Source organism: Gigantopelta aegis, chromosome 2 (assembly GCF_016097555.1).
Source record: "Gigantopelta aegis isolate Gae_Host chromosome 2, Gae_host_genome, whole genome shotgun sequence".
In the NCBI taxonomy this organism is placed as follows: Eukaryota; Metazoa; Mollusca; class Gastropoda; order Neomphalida; family Peltospiridae; genus Gigantopelta; species Gigantopelta aegis.
The window spans coordinates 26,476,535-26,496,932 of NC_054700.1; the positions used below are offsets into that span (position 1 = coordinate 26,476,535).

Sequence of the window (20,398 nt, forward strand, 5' to 3'; positions counted from 1 at the left end):
CGCTTCCCACAGGCAGGATGGCACAAACCATGGCCTTTGTTGAACCAGTTATGGACCACTGGTCGGTGCAAGTGGTTTACACCTACCCATTGAGCCTTGCGGAGCACTCACTCAGGGTTTGGAGTCGGTATCTGGATTAAAAATCACATGCCTCAACTGGGATCCGAACCCATTACCTACCAGCCTGTAGACCGATGGCCTAACCACGACGCCACCGAGGCCGGTAAATAAATATTAAACAGGTACGTCACGTCGGCTATGTCGATGGTTTCTATGTTACTAGTCGCCCATGCATGTAAGAGGATACGAAGAAACGAACTGGGTCATTTCACAACTCTAGTCCAGTAGCCTTTGTCAATACGGAGAAATATAAGGCTTAATTTGTAAACACTTGTCGAGCATGACTCGTCAGGGCTGGTCAGTGGTGTGTAACGATATTGCAACCCACAACAGACCCGTGTGATATCCTGACGTTGTGGCCAATATATCCGTAATTAGAATCGCTCATTTAGAATCGGCGTTTGGGGTAAGTGACGTTTACCCCGTTTATTATTAATGACGTAGATTACCAACAGTACTTTTATTAGGGTTACAGTGTGAAGGGATTATAGCTTGGGAAGATTATAAGATTTGTCACAGATATTCCAAATCACCTGCACTATTTCTTGTGTATGTGTCGGTGCTAATAATATAGTTAGTGTACTTTTTCATGTTCTCACTGAGATTGTTTGAGGAAAACAAAAAATAATTTTAACCAGAAAGACAAAAGGCGTGAACAGTGGAAAACTTGAGGTATGTGCGTCGTGCACTGTAATAATTCCAAAACAATAATTTTATTATATCGTTTATCTAGATTCTTACACAAGTGGTGATTAAATGGTATGGTAGAGGGGTTAGACAACTTTTTAACGGTTTTTTCTTTCAATAGTTTTCATACATATATTCGCGCTTAGTCGGTATAATTTGCATACACGTTGAGTGGCAGTCCTCTACCTTTCCTTCGGTACTTATGGGTATAGTTGTATTTTGCTTTTCACATGTTGTTTTTTTACCCATTTTATTTGATATTTTTGTAATAGACCTTTTCGGCAATACATTTCAGTGTAATATAATAATTGGATTATACTGTAACAATTCTGTTATTTATAGAATGTTTTACAAATCTATCTATCTATCTATATATATATATATATATATATCAGCTATACCATGCCTATAATAGGATAAATAAAAATCAGTCGATAGTGGGGTGAGTTATCGGGGTGCTGAGAACATAGTTGAATCTATTGTTTCTGTAAATAAACTTTGACACGAAAATCACTCATTTCCAAGTAACATCAATGCAAATAAAATATCCATATTAACATAAGGAAATCAACAAGCTGTTAATATTATTGATCTCTTATTTACAGTAGTTGTTCGCATGGTGTATTAAATAACCATAACTTTTAAAAATGTTATCCAGTGGATAAATGAAACGTTCAACAGGACGTCTGATATAAAGGTATATTTCAAGGACTATTTTGACACCTGGATGTACGCCTATTTTGTATTTTTAATTAACGAACAACATCCATAGTGATAGCAAATAATCAGAGGTTTCAGCCCGGAAGAAACTAATTTAAAAAAGTGTGTGCAGTTTATAGATATATCTGTTTATTTTGTATGTACCTTGTTTGGTTCGGCTAACTGAAACTAGCACTTGGCTAAAGACATCCTGACCAAATTCGAAAATTGTTAATAGGTTTTGTTATTTTATCTTGAAAACCATGTATATTGTGGTTTGGTATGAACTGTATATTTACATGTATTCAGTCCACCTGTAAACGATCTTTTCGCATACGAGGGCCGGTCAAAAGGTTCGTAGAACCGGATACCTTAATTTGGTCGTATCTTGCTGTTTGCATATTTACACAATATTGTTCGACGATAACCTACCCTTTTGAAACCATACATTTGACCAGACTGGAACTACTGAAATTCAGAAGCGTATAGTTGGTGTATATGGTTACGGATCTGCCTATATTCAAAAATTGCGAAATAGTTTACTGAATTGACCAAAAAAGGTTGTTTTGTTTAACGACACCACTAGAGCACATTAATTTATTGGATGTCAAACGTTTGGTAATTTTGACATATATTTTCAAGAGGAAACCTGCTACATTTGTCCATGCACCATCCCACAGACAGGATAACACATACTATGGCCTTTGATATACCAGTTGTGGTGCACTGGCTGGGAAGAGAAACAAAAGCCCAATGGGCCCACCGACAGGGATCGCTGAATTGAGAACGCCTTGAAGACGACCCAAGGTCTGGAAGACCCTGGGCTGTCTCTGCTCCCTTGCAGTTGCCAGTGTCGGCGCCCCCCCCCCCCCCCCCCCCCCCCCCCCCCCCAATACACACACCTATCATGGACGAAAGAGTCGACGTAAGTTAACACTTACGTCCATGACAGCTTGTTCTGAACGTGCACATAAAACTCAAGTCAAGTCAAGGTCTGATCATCTGTTATCAACAGGTAAGGTTTTGGCAGCTGTTTTCTGGGATGCCAAAGTAATTCTAATGGTTGACTAAATGCCTACAAAATCAGTGGTAGTGCCTATTACGCTGAAAGGAAATCACAGAACAGACTAGGGATGTTGATAGCTGATGTTCTGCTGTCCCATGACAATGATCCAATGCACAAGTCCTAGGCCTTGTTTTACGAAGTGATTTTATCGCTAAGATCCCCTTATGCACTTAAAGTGAGCTTAGTGCTAAAATCGCTTATTAAAACATTGTCATGGATTACTCAAGCTGTTATCCGTACGAGTGGTTTGGGCAGGTTAAAAACCCACTCTCTCAAGTCCAGACTTGCCCGAGTGGTTTGGGCAGGTTAAAAACCCACTCTCTCAAGTCCAGACTTGCCCGAGTGGTTACTATTTATTTGAAATTTGAAAACCTTTCTTTGTGGTACCAGATATGAACACGATGAAGGCTGCAACAAAGGGTGGCTGGCGGGCCATCCAGAATAGTTCTGTTTTGTTGGAATCAGCAGCTTGAGGATAAATAGGCCAAATGCATTAAGATCAAGGGTGTTTATATTGAAATGTAATGCAGAAACGTTTGGTTTAATTGGAGCACGGGTTGGGACGGGGGAAACCCAGTCAGAAAACGGGTCCATCGAGAGGACTCGATCCTTCGACCCAAACACTTCGGATTAGATCCTGCCTCTCTAAGCCACACATATAAGTCAGTAGTCAAACATTGATGAGACGTGCCAACCTACCCGCCTCTGTAGGTTAGTGGTTAAGCTATGAGTCTTATGTTTGGTAGGTACTGGGTGTGAAATCCGTATTTAATTAATACCTAGGTGTTTTGCTGGAATCAGCAGCTTGAAGGATAAATTGGCCAAATGCATTGAGATCGATGGTGTTTATATTGAAATGTAATGCAGAAACATTTGGTCTGTTGTTGCTTCTAATGCCTAGCTGTACGAACTGTTTGACTTTTCTTCATATGTATGACGTAGAAAGCTCTAATTGCTTTATAAGTTAGTATAATCCAATCAAAATTGTCAATGAGTGTAAAGCCACAGCTAGGGCAATGATTGTGATAATATGTCTGAATGTACGTAAGTACAATGTACGTCGAAGTGTCATTTACCAACTACATAATAAGACACAATGCAGATAGCATTAAAGGGACATTCTGAGTTTGCTGCATTGTAAGATGTTTCCGACTAATAAAATATTTCTCCGATTAAACCTACATATTAAATATATTTTCTTGTTTAGAATATCAGTGTCTGTGTATTCAATGTGTTTCTGGTCATCTTAATATTTGCAAGAAGCCCAAACTGGATTTTGTCTTCAAATAATTTCGTACGTACGAAAAAACAATATTTTAGGAAAAGAAATAAAATTTAACCTAGTACAAATATTAGAACGATCAAAAACACGTTTAATATACAGCCACTAATATTTTATGGAGAAAATTATATTTGACATGTAATTACAATTGTTTATATAAAAAGTCTCTGTTAGTCGATAACATCTTACAAATTGCAGCAATCTCATTCATTAATTCAACATTATTTTATTAACTGGAAATAGAGAAAACAGTTAAAGATCTCTCTCTCTCTCTCTCTCTCTCTCTCTCTCTCTCTCTCTCTCTCTCTCTCTCTCTCTCTCTCTCTCTCTCTCTCTCTCTCTCTCTCTCTCTCAGCATTTCGAAAGAAGAGTAAAATCAAGGTTTATGGATTTATGAACGTTCGGGTTTAAGTCACGTGATATTAGTTGGACCAATCCAAACATTTACAAACAAAAGAGTATTTACCAATTGGAATTGTTTTAAAAAACAAAACATAAAAAGCCCAAACAAAAGGAAATAAAAACAAAACAATATACGTAGCCTAAAACAATTGGGAGTGGCAGGTTATTTTGTTGAAACTCGGGTAATGTGTCCAAAACAGACGTGCTTGAACCTTTAGAACCTGTCAAAAAGTTGACCGATTCATAAAATATTGAAAATATTGCCCTTTGTCTCTAGTAACAAATGGGAAACTTAAATAAAAACGATTTTTTAAAAATTCGTTTTTCTTTTTCTTTTGCGGGTCAAACGTCTACTTGCGGCTGTTCCCGTGAGTTACAGGGGTATGCTTCCAAGTACAATTTTGAAAACTAGATATCCTGAAGTAAAATTCATATATCTGCCTTAAGATTTACTACCAATGATATTTTTTATTCAGAATTATTGAGGGGAAGGACAATAGCTCCCCCCAGCTCCCTTACCCTGCTCCGCCTTGACATCCCCCTCACCTACAAAAATAGCAGGTCGTACGCTTATGTTATTTGTGAAATCAGTCTTATATACAGAGTAAACCCGTTATGTTTCCTAATGCAGCAAGGTATCTTTTATATGCACCATCCCACAGACAGGATAGCACGTTCCACGGTCTTTGGTATACCAGTCGTGGTGCACTGGCTGGAACAAGAAACAGCCGAATGGGCCCACCGACAGGGATCGATCCCAAACCGACCGCGCATCAAGCTACGTCCTGTCCCTGAGCCAGTCAGATGTTTGTTTTGTTTTGTTGTTTATTGATTTCCAATATCGCTGTGTACTAGCATATACATGTCCCAGTGTTAGCTCCTGTCTTTGGACCTACTCGGAAGGTAAACATGACGTTTGCATATTTTCTAAGACTGCGTGCGTCACGTGACAGGCTAAACAGTTCGCACGAGCAAAGCAGTGTGTTCGAGTGTGTCCGAGTGTGCTGACGGCAGTGTGTATACAGTGCTCAGTACGGAATGTGAGTAAAATTGAGTATAAATAGAGCATTCAATTGTTGATAGTTTAACCCAGGAAGCTACACTTATATCTTTCCTCTGACTAATAAACCATTTCATCTGTGCGTTTCTTCTAATAGATTCGCTTTCATGATATGCTAAGATCAGAACACCAACACGGTAAGTAGGTTCATTTTGATGGACAGGAATTCTCCTAAGTGATTGTTAAGTGAATACATATATAACTGAGATACAGTTGCACCTCCAGACAAATACAAAAAAAAGAAGCCCTTTTAACTCTTAAAATGTGATTTTGTTTGTTTTTGTTGGGGGTTTTCGGGGGAGGGGTGTTGTTTTTTGGGTCTACCTAGAATAGGTTTAAGTTTTAAAGGCTTTCGTCTCATAGGCATACCTTTCATATATAGTTTAATAACATTTGACAAGTGGTGTATATGAAGGATGGACAATTAAATATGTTGAGACGTATGCATAATGCCGTTTCAAGATATTTTCCAATATTACTACACGTGTGCACAGTCCTAATGATGATAGATTGATTATTATTATCGATGAATTGCATTGTCATTGACTGAAACAGGTGTTTTGTCATTTACCATGTAATTTATGCCTATGATAATTTACGATAAACTGAACATGTCTGCTTCATAACGTTGTTGGTTGTTGTTTTGGGGTGGGGGTTTTTCAAAATACACATTACGTCAAATCATCAATTCGTTTATAAACTTTGTTTGACACCCAGGGGTGTCGTGAACATTGTCCGTGTACGCTGACTGTACGTCACATCTTGGTCGAGTTATCATCTGATGACGACGAGAAATGATATATTTTGCAACTGAAATGTTTTGGAATCTTTTATATTCCACCCATAATTAATGTTGAAGTTTTTTTAAAAGGTTAAAGTTACATTCTCTGGTTACCATATTATAACATCATGTACAAATATGAAATACAAGCTCAAATGCACTTTTACAAAACTCGTGTGTGTTCGTTATGAACGGATATCGTCAAACGTATACGCTTGATTCGTCGCCTCTGCCGCCATAGCTCGGCAAAGCACAAACGACAGCCTGTTGTCAGTTTCAGTTAACACGTGCGTTTGCCGATTTCAAATTGTAGGGTTCGTCTCAAAAAATTAAAAGAGAAATCTTGCGCTGTACGAAGAACGTTCGGTTGAGGATACGGTACTAGTCTTTAGTTAAAATCGGTTTGATCGTGACAACGTATTATCCACAATCCTATTTCAGAATGAATATTTTATAGTGTTAGTAGAACTTTCAAAGTTTAGTTTGTATATTAGTAACACATTAATTATGTATATATTTTTTAAATAAAATATACTAAAGTAGACAATGAACGTTTTCACTTCTTAATTTTACGTGTTAAAATCGACAAATTCAAATAAATATTCTTTCGTTTGGAAAGGGTAAAGTTGGGGGAGGGGGGGGGGGGGGTTTAACGACATCAAAGATAAAGCATATTGATTTAATTATACATCCGACCCCATACAACCGTAAATAAAATGTGTTGAGTGCGTCGTTAAATAAAACATATACTATCCTTCCATCTGCTGTTGGATGTCTAACATTTGGTAATTTTGACATATAATCTTAGAGAGGAATCGGGTGCATGTGCATGGGGAAGGGTATTGGAGGTCGAAACCCTTACTTGCCCAAGCTTAAAAAACATGGAAATGTATTTTCTGGGGGACCATGGCCCCATATAAACTTCACTCAACACAGTTTATAACCCCAACCCCGCTGAAATCCCTGCACACGTGCCTTGGAAACCCGCTACATTTTTTATTTTTTTAGCAACGGATCGTTTATATGTACCATCCCACAGACAGGATATCACATACCATGGTCTTTTATATACCCGCCGATCCTAGACTGACCGCGCATTAACAAAAACACCCACCTTTTTAGGTCTAAGTAATGAATAAAAATAACATACAGTCTTGAAAAATGTTACGTAAATCGAACACAGTACCCTCTTCTTCTACCCCTAGAGCGTTACGTAATTAGTAATACCCCCTTACGTGTAACGCGTATGCCAACAGCTGGCCACTGTCAAAATTTAGAGGCAAATCCCCCACCCACCGACCTCTGGAAAGGCGTTGTACTATACCTCTATGGATATAAATATGTTTTGGAGATATGAGACGACCCCTCAATCAAGACAGTTCAGTTTGTTCAAAAATTGCGAAATCTCACCTGATCTCTTGTTGGGGAATTCCACACTTGTGATAAGTCAATGAAAACCGAGATCGGTAGGAGCCCGGCAAAAGTGTCCCACTTTCGAAATACTGGCTTTGTTTTTGACCTGGATAAGCCACCGTAGTGAAACTAATGCGGAGTGCGGCGTCATAATATTATATGCACCAAACGTAATTTGATTTTCTGTTCTATATGCTTAAATAATAAAAATATTCCGGATACTGCCGCTTTAATTTCTATGCCAAGTTTTTAAAAGTTACTTACCTTGATTATTATTAAACTGTTCATTCATTCATTCGTTAAACATTGATTCATTCATTTACATTGCGTTAAAGGGACATTCCCGAGTTTGCTGCAATTTTAAAGATGTTATCGACTAACAGAGATAATTTATCGATTGTAATTACATATCAAATATATTTTTCTGCATAACATATTAGTGGCTGTATATTAAACGTGTTTCTTATCGTTCTAATATTTGTACTAGGTTAAATTTCATTTTATTTCCTGAAATATGTTTTTTTTTTTTCGTACGTACGAAATTATTTGAAGTTTGGGACACATTGAATATACAAACACTGATGTTCTAAACAAATTAATATAATTAATATGTAAGATTAATCGTAGAAATAGTTTATTAGTTGGAAACATTTTACAATGCAGCAAACTCAGAAATGTCCCTTTAAGCATTTTGTGCAGTGAAGTTGTATACGGCTGCAGTCGGTATATTTAAAAAAAAACCTTTATAACTATTACAGCCCAGTTGGAAAGCGTTCGCTCGATGCGCGGTCGGTCTAGGATCGATCCCCGTTGGTGGACCCATTGGGCTATTTCTCGTTCCAGCCCGTGCTCTACAACTAGTATAACAAAGGCCGTGGTATGTACTATCCTGTCTGTGGAATGGTGCATATAAAAGATCCCTTGCTGCTAATCGAAAAGAGTAGCCCATGAAGTGGCGACAGCGGGTTTCCTCTCTGGATGTCTGTGTGTCTGACGCCATATAACCATAAATAAAATATGTTGAGTGCGTCGTTAAATAAAACATTTCCTTTCCTTACTAAATGAAAAATGTAGCGGGTTTCCTCTCTGACTATATGTCAAAATTACCAAATGTTTTACATCAATGTGCTCTGGTGGTGTCGTTAAACAAAACAAACTTAATAAAATTATTTTAAAATTTATTATAAAGGTAAGTTTTGTTCTTTTTTTTACTTCTTTTTTTTCTTCTTTTTTAAACAAAAATTATTAAATTATTACAGCCTTTAATTTTTGTTCATTTTTAAAGTAAGTTTCCATTACTCATGCAGTACAACGAAGCCAGACGTCAGCAGATATAAACACTTCACAATATTCGTTATGTCATCGTTGACACAATTCACTGAATACATTTCCAATGGACTTTGGATTTATGGTATTACTATAACGAAGTTTATGTCACTAAATGCACCAATGCGTTTTGAATAGCGTTAGGTTTTCAGGGGCGGATCAAGACAATATCTCATGGGAGGGGGAGAGGACTAACGGTACTGAATACGATTTTTTTTTTTTTTTTTAAATCGACAAAATTAATTTGGTGAATTCACATATGAGCTACCATAGTTTGACACCCAATAGCCGATGCATTTTTCATGCTGGGGTGTCGTTAAACATCATTCTATTCTATTCTAGTCTAATCTAATCTAGTCTAATCTAGTCTATTCACGTATGATCGGGATGTACATGTAGCTGTGTTAGAGCGCCAACCTGAGATGCGATGGGTTGCAGGATCGAGTTTTCTGACCCACTCCGTATGTTTCCCATGACGTAAATTTAAAAGCCGTGGTATTTACTATCCTGTACACCGGAAATAGCGCATATAAAAATCCCTTGCTGCCTTATTGGTAGGGGTAGCTTATGTGACTCCATCATGTTTCCTGTCTTCAAGAGAGCAGTCCTTGACGTTAGAAAATGCCAGGCGAGTGATAGATCACTCTCGCCATAAGTTGCAGGCGAGTGGTTAGTGAGATGTTATTATTTCACACGTATAGGGATAATGTATAAGATGTAATTTAACTTAAAATCAAAACGAATAGTAAAAGAAGATAGGAAAAAAATAGTTCTTGGAAGGGTAAGAAACATGTTGTATATGGAAGAGAAGAAAAAAAACATTGAAAGAAGACAATATTGTGAAAATGTTTTTTTAATAAGGTTTACTTTGGACAAAACCTATTTCCAGACAAGCTAAATTTTTGCTTTTTTTTCCTGTTGGTAAAAAGTGGTATTGTTAAGTTTCATTCAATAAAAAGGTCAAGCCAAGGAATCCATTTTTTTTATGGAATGTTTCATAGCTACAATTTTAAAAAGAATATATTTTTCGATATCAAATTTAGTTTTTAACATATTTTAACGCTATTTATATTTAGGTTTTTTCCTGTATTTTCATACTGTATTTTCATACTGTAGATATAATACTTGATGTTTATAGTTAACCAATTTATGAAGCTACTGGTTTTGTTATTAGTTTTACCAAATATGACAATGTCTTTGCTGAAATTGATTTCGTTTCCTGTTTTACATAGAATCCATGATTTTACTTCTTTCCATAAATTATGAACTTTTTCACACTTAACAAATAAATGTAGTAGTGTTTTTTGATAATTGCTACAAAAGCTACAATCATTAGAATCAGTATAATAAGTCATATGTAAGAATTTGTTAGTCGCCACGATTCTCAAAATTTTATATTGAAACCATGCTAGCGATATCTTTACTTTATGGAAAGGGAGAGTATAAAACGTTCCCCATTAACAACTAGTTTCTGTTCAAGCTACCAGCGAAAGGAGCGCTGTTACCATAGTTGTTTAAGATTTTGTTTAACGACACCACTAGAGCACATTAATTTATTAATCATCGGCTATTGGATGTCAAACATTTGGTAATTTTGACATATAGTATAAGAAAGGAAACCCACTACATTTTTCCATTAGCAGCACGGGATCTTTTATATGCACCACCCCACATACAGCCCTTTGATATACCAGTGCACTGACTGGAACGAGAAATAACCCAATGACCCCACCGACAGAGATCGATCCCACACCACTGGGCTACGTCCCGCCCCTGGATTAAGTGTCGCAATAAGCATATGTTTGACATCAAAAAACCGCAGTTTAATATTGTGCTGAGGCGTCGTTAACGAACTATTCCTTTCTTCCACTGGACGCAGGATACCAGGATGAACTGAGAATGGGTCGAAGCTGTGAAGGTTGTCTGAAGGAAGAATTCTCTCCAAGGAACTTTCTTCTGAATCACAAGAATCCCCTCACCTTTATTCAGTTTCAGGTAGGTTTATTTTTGTTATGAAATCATGGATTGTGTATACATGCAGACATAATACACAGTCAGACATGCAGACATTATACACAGTCAGACATGCAGACATTATACACAGTCAGACATGCAGACATTATACACAGGCAGACATTATACACAGTCAGACATGCAGACATTATACACAGTCAGACATGCAGACATTATACACGGTCAGACATGCAGACATTATACACAGTCAGACATGCAGACATTATACACAGTCAGACATGCAGACATTATACACAGGCAGACATTATACACAGTCAGACATGCAGACATTATACACAGTCAGACATGCAGACATTATACACAGTCAGACATGCAGACATTATACACAGTCAGACATGCAGACATTATACACAGGCAGACATGCAGACATTATACACAGGCAGACATTATACACAGTCAGACATGCAGACATTATACACAGTCAGACATGCAGACATTATACACAGTCAGACATGCAGACATTATACACGGTCAGACATGCAGACATTATACACAGTCAGACATGCAGACATTATACACAGTCAGACATGCAGACATTATACACAGGCAGACATTATACACAGTCAGACATGCAGACATTATACACAGTCAGACATGCAGACATTATACACAGGCAGACATGCAGACATTATATACAGGCAGACATTATACACAGTCAGACATGCAGGCATTATACACAGTCAGACATTATACACAGTCAGACATGCAGACATTATACACAGTCAGACATGCAGACATTATACACAGTCAGACATGCAGACATTATACACAGTCAGACATTATACACAGTCAGACATGCAGACATTATACACAGTCAGACATGCAGACATTATACACAGTCAGACATGCAGACATTATACACAGTCAGACATGCAGACATTATACACAGTCAGACATGCAGACATTATACACAGGCAGACATTATACACAGTCAGACATGCAGACATTATACACAGTCAGACATGCAGACATTATACACAGTCAGACATGCAGACATTATACACAGGCAGACATTATACACAGTCAGACATGCAGACATTATACACAGTCAGACATGCAGACATTATACACAGTCAGACATGCAGACCCAGACAGAAAGAGAAAACCCCCAAAATATAAGAGTTGTACACATAGATATATGTACGGATGGGTCGATGGGTGGGTCTGTTGGTTTACATAGGGGCAAAATAGAAAAATGGACCCGGCGTGCTGTAAAAGGTTTGCCAACCTAAAATGATATGTACATCTATCTAGGATCTCAACCTAGGTGGACAACCTTGCCAACAAGCTACTGGTAACGTGTAGGTCGCTGTTAAATATGATGCCGCTGTTAAATATGATGCCGCTCTAAGAAATTCACGCAGTGTTTTCCACTTGCCCACTAGACGGTCTCTGATTTGATATCTTTTTGAAAAGTGTTTACTTTATGTTTGAGGTTGATTCCAAATGGATTTTGTCCAAGGAATCCGATAATCTTTGGATCATTATATAAAATGCGTCCAACATGACCTCTCGGATCCCCCAATGCTGGGGGGCGGGGGTCAGCGTGAAAACTTACTTATATATGTAAATGTTGTTCGATTTGAATACTTTTTGCTTCGATTTATATCAATTCAAGGATGGCTAATTCAATCAAATCATTTTAAAAATCCAAGATGGCCGCCATTATACTCAACATTCAAAATGGCCTCGAAAAAGATGAAATGTTCCAATGGTTTCACCAAATCCATTTCAAATCTCGTTAATATCATTACCTTATATAGTAATTGCCAGTATTGTTGCAGTTACCTGAAAACACATAAACAATTACTAAAATGGGTACTACAAAACTAAAATGACCACCTATAGTCCTTCTCAGCCCCCATGGACATTGTTGTTGTTGGGGTTTTGTCAGTAATTTCAGTTTGATTTGACGTAAGAAGAAAAGTAGAAGTGTTTTGGAAGTAACAAAAAACACAATTTTTGTGTTAATTTAGAAAACAATCGACCCAGAAATAAATAACTTGTAGTAAATACCATAGTAAGAAAATGGCTTTCCCTGTGGTAAGGACTATAGACTAACAGTATGGATCATATATAGTAAAATGTTACCTAAATCTCAACGACAAAATTGATTCCATGATTCAAACAAGTACCTCAGTCTAAAGGGCATTTTGGCAGTTACGAATCACTCTCAGATGGGTGATGTATACAGAATACTAGGAATAATGTGATAATAGGGAACAGTGTTGAAAACATAAATGTCATCTACTTTCATCACTGGACTGAGCATTGTCTTCCGATTTCGAGATGTCATTGGTATCAAATAGGAATCATTATCGTCTTAGCTCAACTAGTATGTCATGTCTAGTAGGTCAGTGATGTTGGCCAACTTGGTATTCTAGGCATGTGCTTCTTAAGTTTGAATCGCACCTTTCTCCTTTTGTCAGGGAATATCATGATGTACCGACTTTCCCCAGGCATTTCCTTTTTCCGTTTGGGCCAGTTGTATACCATATCATCATATCCGCATGTATACATGTTCACCGCAACTTGTAATGGAAATCTGAAACTTGGGAAAACCCAAATAATGGATGAGTATAGTCGCCCTCAATTGCCACATGGAAAGCTGGTAGACACTCGCAAGGTGTACCCCCGACTGCCTTGACATTGTGGTAGATTATCCCTCTTTTCAATGTTGATGGTCCTTGCATTTGATAGCAATAAGTAGCACGAGTACCTGTGTGTACACATCAGTATAAGAAAATGCCCGAATCTGGATAACAACATATATTCATATATTATTAGCAGTATTACCAAACAGCTACAAAAGGTTGCAAACGAATCACTACGCATTTTTACATGTATTACAACTAATTTTGAGGATAGAATAGTGGAAATACGTGGTAAAAGGTCTCAGGTTAGCACATTTTGTCCTAATATCTCTATAATTTTTGCTCGAATTTGAGGTTTTGCTCCAATACTGGGTGGGCAGTTATGTATGCTAGGTAACTTTTGTGATACAGATGTACTGTCGATGCGTAAAAGACCAGAAAACAAGTAGTCACGAAGACGTTTTGTCTTCTTTTCGGTTGTTTGTTAGTATCATTTGTAAACAAAAGTCATCCCATTCCCACAGCTTTAGTAATATTTGATCGAGATAAAAAGATTCTGTGTTTTCTACCTTTTTCTGGCCATTCTTTGGACAAGTACAGCGGTACCCGTTCTGAGCGATAACCATCACAAACAAGATGAAGAGTAGTATTTGGCAATAACATAAAGTATTTTACAATCATGTGTACCCAGGATTTGAAAGTTGGAGGGGCAAGATCATTGATGGGAATTATGCTTACAACTTGCATAGCATCTACACTACTGCATTGCACTTCCCTGGGTGGATCAATGTTGGTGTTTGTGAGGAAAGAAGCTGGATATTGTTTCTTAACAAACACTTTGACGATGTACTGCTGACACCTCTCATTGTAAATACATGTGGCTTTTGGTTTGTGATCAGCCACGCTATATTAAATAGATCCCATCAAGTGTTTTTTCTCATCAAAATCAGCACGAATTGCAACAAACAATTATCCCTTTGTCTTTGGTTTGTTTTCTGTCAATTTGTAAAATGTGATTTGTTATTTCGTAACATGATTACTGTATTTGTGGCATCTACTGGACCAAGTTCAGTATCCAGTTGCCATTGTGCATTTATTGAGTTGAGAAATAATGCTTTATGTACACCCATCGCTCAATAGCACAAGACAGACCACCTGTCTTCTTGGAGAATCTGTACTTCCATAATCTGATCCAGTGGTATTTTGGTGTGTTTTTCACCACGCAGGGATCCATTAAAACCTTTTATTCAAGAGACTAATAAACAGCAGCGATTATGAGATTTTGAATATTTCTCATCTCTTCCGAGATATAACGCATGTTTCTGTCAAAGTTTTGGCGATTAAAAACAAAACAGCATAGTAGGAACTGGAAAACTGTTTTCTGTACGTTGGAAGTGGGCCATATTTAGGAAATCCACATTTCAGTAATCTATTTGGCCATTCCTATGGGTGTGACAGGTGTCTACTTTAGTGTTTAATTGTTTACTACTTTTTCAAGTGTATCTGATACCAGACTTAAAACGGCAATTTCTATAGAAACATCTTACTTCCCATATTGCTGAACTATCCTAGTCTGCTGACATGGTGACAATAAGTGTGTATATTATCAGGATGAGGGTCTACGCATGTGAATGTAGTCTATGCAATCTATCTAAAGTTGATCTTATGAGTGCTTTAAACAACTGCTTGTGGTAGCTTATACCCCGGTTTACATTTCCCCCTTCAGTTGCCATATCAAATGTGCAAAAAAAAAAAGGTAACGGTAAACAATTTAAAAATTCATAATTTATTAATTGAACAGTCGATCAGTTTTCCCAAAGAAAACAAAAGCGAAACCCCACAAAAAAAAAATCATTATTATAATTTATAAAACAACTACTATATCGATAAACTTCCACATACATTATGTTCATCATCAACTATTTTCCGATAAAATTCTAAGTATAAACGTATACTTTTGACAAGTTTCTATGTATTGTTTGTTTGTGAACTTGATTTACCAAGTCTGTATATTAGATGCCATATCTGATAACGGCCATTTTAGGTAATTTTTTTATTTGACTATCAGTCTTCTACAAAGCTGTGGCAATAAATACTGTATACAAGATAAAAACATTCTGAATGTTGAGTATAATGGCGGTCATCTTGGACAAAACAAATTATTCGATTGAATTGGCCATCCTTGAAGTCATATAAATCGATGCAAAAGTATCCAAATCGAACAACATTTACATATATAAGTTTTCGTATTGAGCCCCCTCCCAGTAAAAAGTCGGTGGGGGGGGGGGGGGGGGGGGTCTGAGGAGTCATGTTGGATACACTTTATCAAAGTCGGTTAGCACCATCGGATTCCTTGGCAGAAATCCGTTTGGAATCAACCTCAAATATAATGTGAAATCTTTCCAAAAAGATATCAAATCAGAGACCGTCTACTGGGCAAGTGGAAAACACTGCGTGAATTTCTTAGAGCGGCATCATATTTAACAGCGACCTACACGTTACCAGTAGCTTGTTGGCAAGGTTGTCCACCTAGGTTGAGATCCTAGATATATGTACATATCTTTTTAGGTTGGCAAACCTTTTACATTTTCGAAAAAAAAAGGATTTTGTCCCATGGAAAAGTAAATATAAAAGATTCCTTTCTATTAATAAAAAATATAGCGGGCTTACCATGAACACAATAAATATCAAAATTATTAAAGGGACATTCCTGAGTTTGCTACAGTGTTTAAGATGTTATTGACTAACAGAGACTTTTTAACGATTGTAATTACATATTTTCTACATAAAATTTTAGTGGCTATATATTAAACATGTTTCTGGTCGTTCTAATATTTTTCCTAGGTTAAATTTCATTTTATTTCCTAAAATATATTTTTTCGTACGTACGAAATTATTTGAAGACAAAATCCAATTTGGGCTTCTTACAAATATTAAGACGACCAGAAACACATTGAATATACAAACACTGTTATTCTAAACAAGAAAATATATTTAATACGTAAGTTTAATCATAGAAATATTTTATTTTTCGGAAACATCTTGCAATGCAGCAAACTCGGGAATGTCCCTTTAAATATTTGCTATCCAGTAGCCTATGATTAATTACCAATTGTGCCCTAGTGGTGTCGTTAAATAAATCTAACTTTTGTCTTGCAGTGTGGCAAACCTCGCCTGTATGCGGCATGGCGGTTGTTTGGCGTGTGCGTGTGTGCGACTCTGGTGGGGGTCAGTCTGCACCTGTCGCAGTATTTCGCCACGAGTGCGGCTAACCGTTGGAAGTGGCCGATCTTCCTCACCAACTGGAGTCTGGTCGTCCTGCTGGTCAGCGCGGTCTGGGATCTAGCCGTGACTTTCCACACACAGTGCAATCGCAAGGACGTGCTCACAGGTATTAAACCGGCCTCGGTGCTGTCGTCGTTAAGCCATCGGACATAAGGCTAACTCACTGTCCTGGACAGACAGCCCGGATAGCTGAGGTGTTTGCCCAGGACAGCGTGCTTGAACCTTAATTGGATATAAAAAGAAATGTTTTATTTAACGACGCACTCAACGACGTCAGACATATGGTTAAGGACCACACAGATATTGAGAGAGGAAACCCGCTGTCGCTATTTCATGGGCTACGCTTTTCGATTAGCAGCAAGGGATCTTTTATATGCACCATCCCACAGACAGGGTAGTACATACCACGGCCTTTGATATACCAGTCGTGGTATACTTGCTGGAACGAGAAATAGCCCAATGGGCCCACTGACGGGGATCGATCCCACACCGACCGCGCATCGAGCGAGCGCTTTACCAACTGGGCTACGTCTCGCTTCGAAAAGAAATAAAGAAACATTGTCCAACAAGGTGGCGTGATTTAGCTCAGTCGGTTGAGCTCTCGCTTGAGGTGCTTGCATCGCAGGATCGAACCACCTCGGTGAATCCATTCAACTCATTGTTTTTTCTCGTTCCAACTAGTGCACCACAACTGGTCAAATGCCGTGGTATGTGTTTCCCTTTCTGTGGGAAAATACATATCAAAGACCCCTTGCTCCTACTGGAAAAATGTAGCGGGTTTCCTCTGACTACGAGTCAGAATTACCAAATGTTCGACATCCAATAGCCGATGATTACTTAATCAATGTGCTATAGTAGTGTCGTTAAACAAAACATTTTTTTTTTTTGTCCAACAAGTAAAATGATGTAAAACAATGCATGCTAGATGGCAGTTGGGGTGGAGTATATGCACGGAATTTAGTACAGTCCATAAAGCGCTCCAAAGTAGCCAGTGATAATACAGTCGCTCTATGATCGATCCGCGTCGATGGGTCCATTGAGCTATTGCCCCACAACTCGTGTAAGAAAGGCCGTGGTATGTACTATCCTGTCTGTGGGATGCTGCATGTAAAAGACCGTTTGTTGCTAATTGGAAAGAGTAGCCCATTGCGTGGCTGCAGCGGGTTTCTCGCATTTTATGTGTGTTTCAACCGGCCTCGGTGGCGTCGTGGTAGGCCATCGGTCTACAGGCTGGTAGGTACTGGGTTCGGATCCCAGTCGAGGCATGGGATTTTTAATCCAGATACCGACTCCAAACCCTGAGTGAGGGCTCCGCAAGGCTCAATGGGTAGGTGTAAACCACTTGCACCGACCAATGATCCATAACTGGTTCAACAAAGGCCATGGTTTGTGCTATCCTGTCTGTGGGAAGCGCAGATAAAAGATCCCTTGCTGCTAATCGGAAGAGTAGCCCATGTAGTGGCGACAGCAGGTTTCCTTTCAAAATCTGTGTGGTCCGTAACCATATGTCTGACGCCATATAAATAATAGTTTCTTGTTTAGAACATCGATGTCTGTGTATTCTGTATTGTTTTTGGTCGTATACATGTCTATAAATAACCCAAACTGAATTTGATATTCCAACAATTTCGCACGTACATATTTTAGGAAATAAAATAAAAATGGACATAGTAATTAAATATATAGCCACTGATTCTTTTAATAATGTATCTAACGATGTATTATTGTGTATAAAAATAGTGTCTACATGTGTGTAAAATGTTTTGTTGTATAAGTATTATATGTATATTGTCACATTATTGTGAATAAATACATTGATGAGAAAAGAGCGCTCTACCGAAGGTCATGGGAAAGTACATTCAAACTCCCTTGCTGGTAACGAAATTTTTTAGCTAAAGACTATGATGCATTAGAGTCGTTTGATTTGAACAAGGGGTAGAACAAACAATAGTCCTGGACTCTATTCAATTCTTTAGAACCTACGTGTTTTGCTGATAATTACGTTTAATTCCTGTTCCACGCTTCCTTTCTTGACATACACATAAAACGAAGCTATCGTGGCGTTCTCATGGCCCTAGAACCCTGTCGTGTTATGTAAATAGCTTTAGAAAAAATAAACCCCCTAGCATTCACAATATACAGAGGTGTGTGTAAACGTAAAATAACTCGGTTTCATGCAGTTTAGAGCATGGCTTATATGTAAAACGCGTTGGGCTTTCCTTAAAATGTGTAAGATGCCATAGATATCAACAAGTCAATCACAGTTACTATGTTCTCATACAGTGTGTATGCAGAGTTTCAACGCCTCTAATCATTGGCAGACAGTTAGCGACTATTGTCTCATAAAGATATTGGCGGTGTCCGACATGGAAGATATACGGTTGATGTATATATATATATATATATATATATGTATGTATGTATGTGTGTGTGTGTGTGTGTGTGTGTGTGTGTGTGTGTGTGTGTCTGTGTGTGTGTGTCTGTCTGTCTGTGTCTGTCTGCATTTAGGATTAACTTCAAACAGCTAGAGTTAGGGTGTAAAGGACTTGAGAGTAGTGTTGGGGTTTGATGGTGTGCTTTGGAATAGTAGTGTTACAGATTTTGTGGAAACCAGGCTCAAATATTTGTCAGTAATTGTATTTTTGTGATAATTACTGTTTTGTTTAGGAGACTGCCACCTGATGCCCTGGTACCTGAAGGCCGACTGGGTTATCCACAACATCGCTGGACCCGCTGCCTTCTCCATATCCCTCATGTACTGGACGCTGTTGTACACACGTAAGATCATGTCCCACAATGTATCATAGAGGGTGCGGGAAGCAATATTGTGAAATACTTAAACCAAGTAAAGTGGGGCGTAACCCATTGGTAAAGTGCTCGCTTGATGCGAGGTCGGGTTAGCATCCATCCCCGTTAGAGGGCCCATTGGGCTATTTCTCGTTCCAGCCAGTGCACCACGACTGGTATATCAAAGGCCGTAATATGTGCTTTCCTGACTGTGGGATGGTGCATATAAAATATCCCTTGCTACTAATGGCATATTGGAGCGGGTTTCCTCTCAGTGGTTGTCCAAATTACCATATGTTTGACATCAAATAGTCGATGATTAATAAATCAGTGTGCTCTAGTGGTGTCGTTAAAAAAACCCAACTTTTGATCATAGAGGAGGCAGTATTTTGAAATACTCACCACACAAAATATTACTGACTTAAACAAGTACGTTTAGAAGAAGAACAAAAGATATTGAAGCCAACCCATCATACGTAAAGTAATTACCGAGCCTCCTGTTCCAGCACATACTTGTTGAGAAGATATTTCCATTAGTAACAAGGGATAATTTACATCCCACAGACAGGATAGCACATACCACGGCCTTTGATATACCAGTCGTGGTGCATTGACTGGAAAAAGAAATAGCCGAAATGGCCCACCGACGGGGATCGATACCAGACCGACCGGGCATCAAGCGAGCGCTTTACCACTGGGCTACGTTTCCCCCCACCCATCCCTCATCCATAGAGTCGGGAATGAATGAATGAATGAATGAATGAATGTTTAACGACACCCCAGCACGAAAAATACGTTGGCTATTAGGTGTTAAACTATGGTAAGTGCAAAAACAACGTGATGATCAACATCAATATAAAAA

General features: G+C 38.2%; 1 protein-coding gene across 2 annotated transcripts in view; it reads left to right on the forward strand.

Annotated features, from left to right (window-relative positions):
* Positions 1 to 417: 417 nt before the first annotated feature.
* The window catches only part of LOC121377530 (protein rolling stone-like), a 34,434-nt gene continuing 14,453 nt past the window's right edge, over positions 418 to 20,398 (forward strand). The window contains exons 1-4 of one of the 2 annotated variants that reach the window (XM_041505573.1): positions 418 to 526; positions 10,716 to 10,831; positions 16,624 to 16,855; positions 19,417 to 19,527. In XM_041505573.1, the coding sequence (XP_041361507.1) occupies positions 10,736 to 10,831; positions 16,624 to 16,855; positions 19,417 to 19,527 (439 nt within the window). In that variant the 5' untranslated portion in view covers positions 418 to 526; positions 10,716 to 10,735. Of the gene's footprint in view, positions 527 to 5,317; positions 5,454 to 10,715; positions 10,832 to 16,623; positions 16,856 to 19,416; positions 19,528 to 20,398 lie in introns of those variants that run through there. The other variant, XM_041505563.1, reaches the window with a different exon arrangement.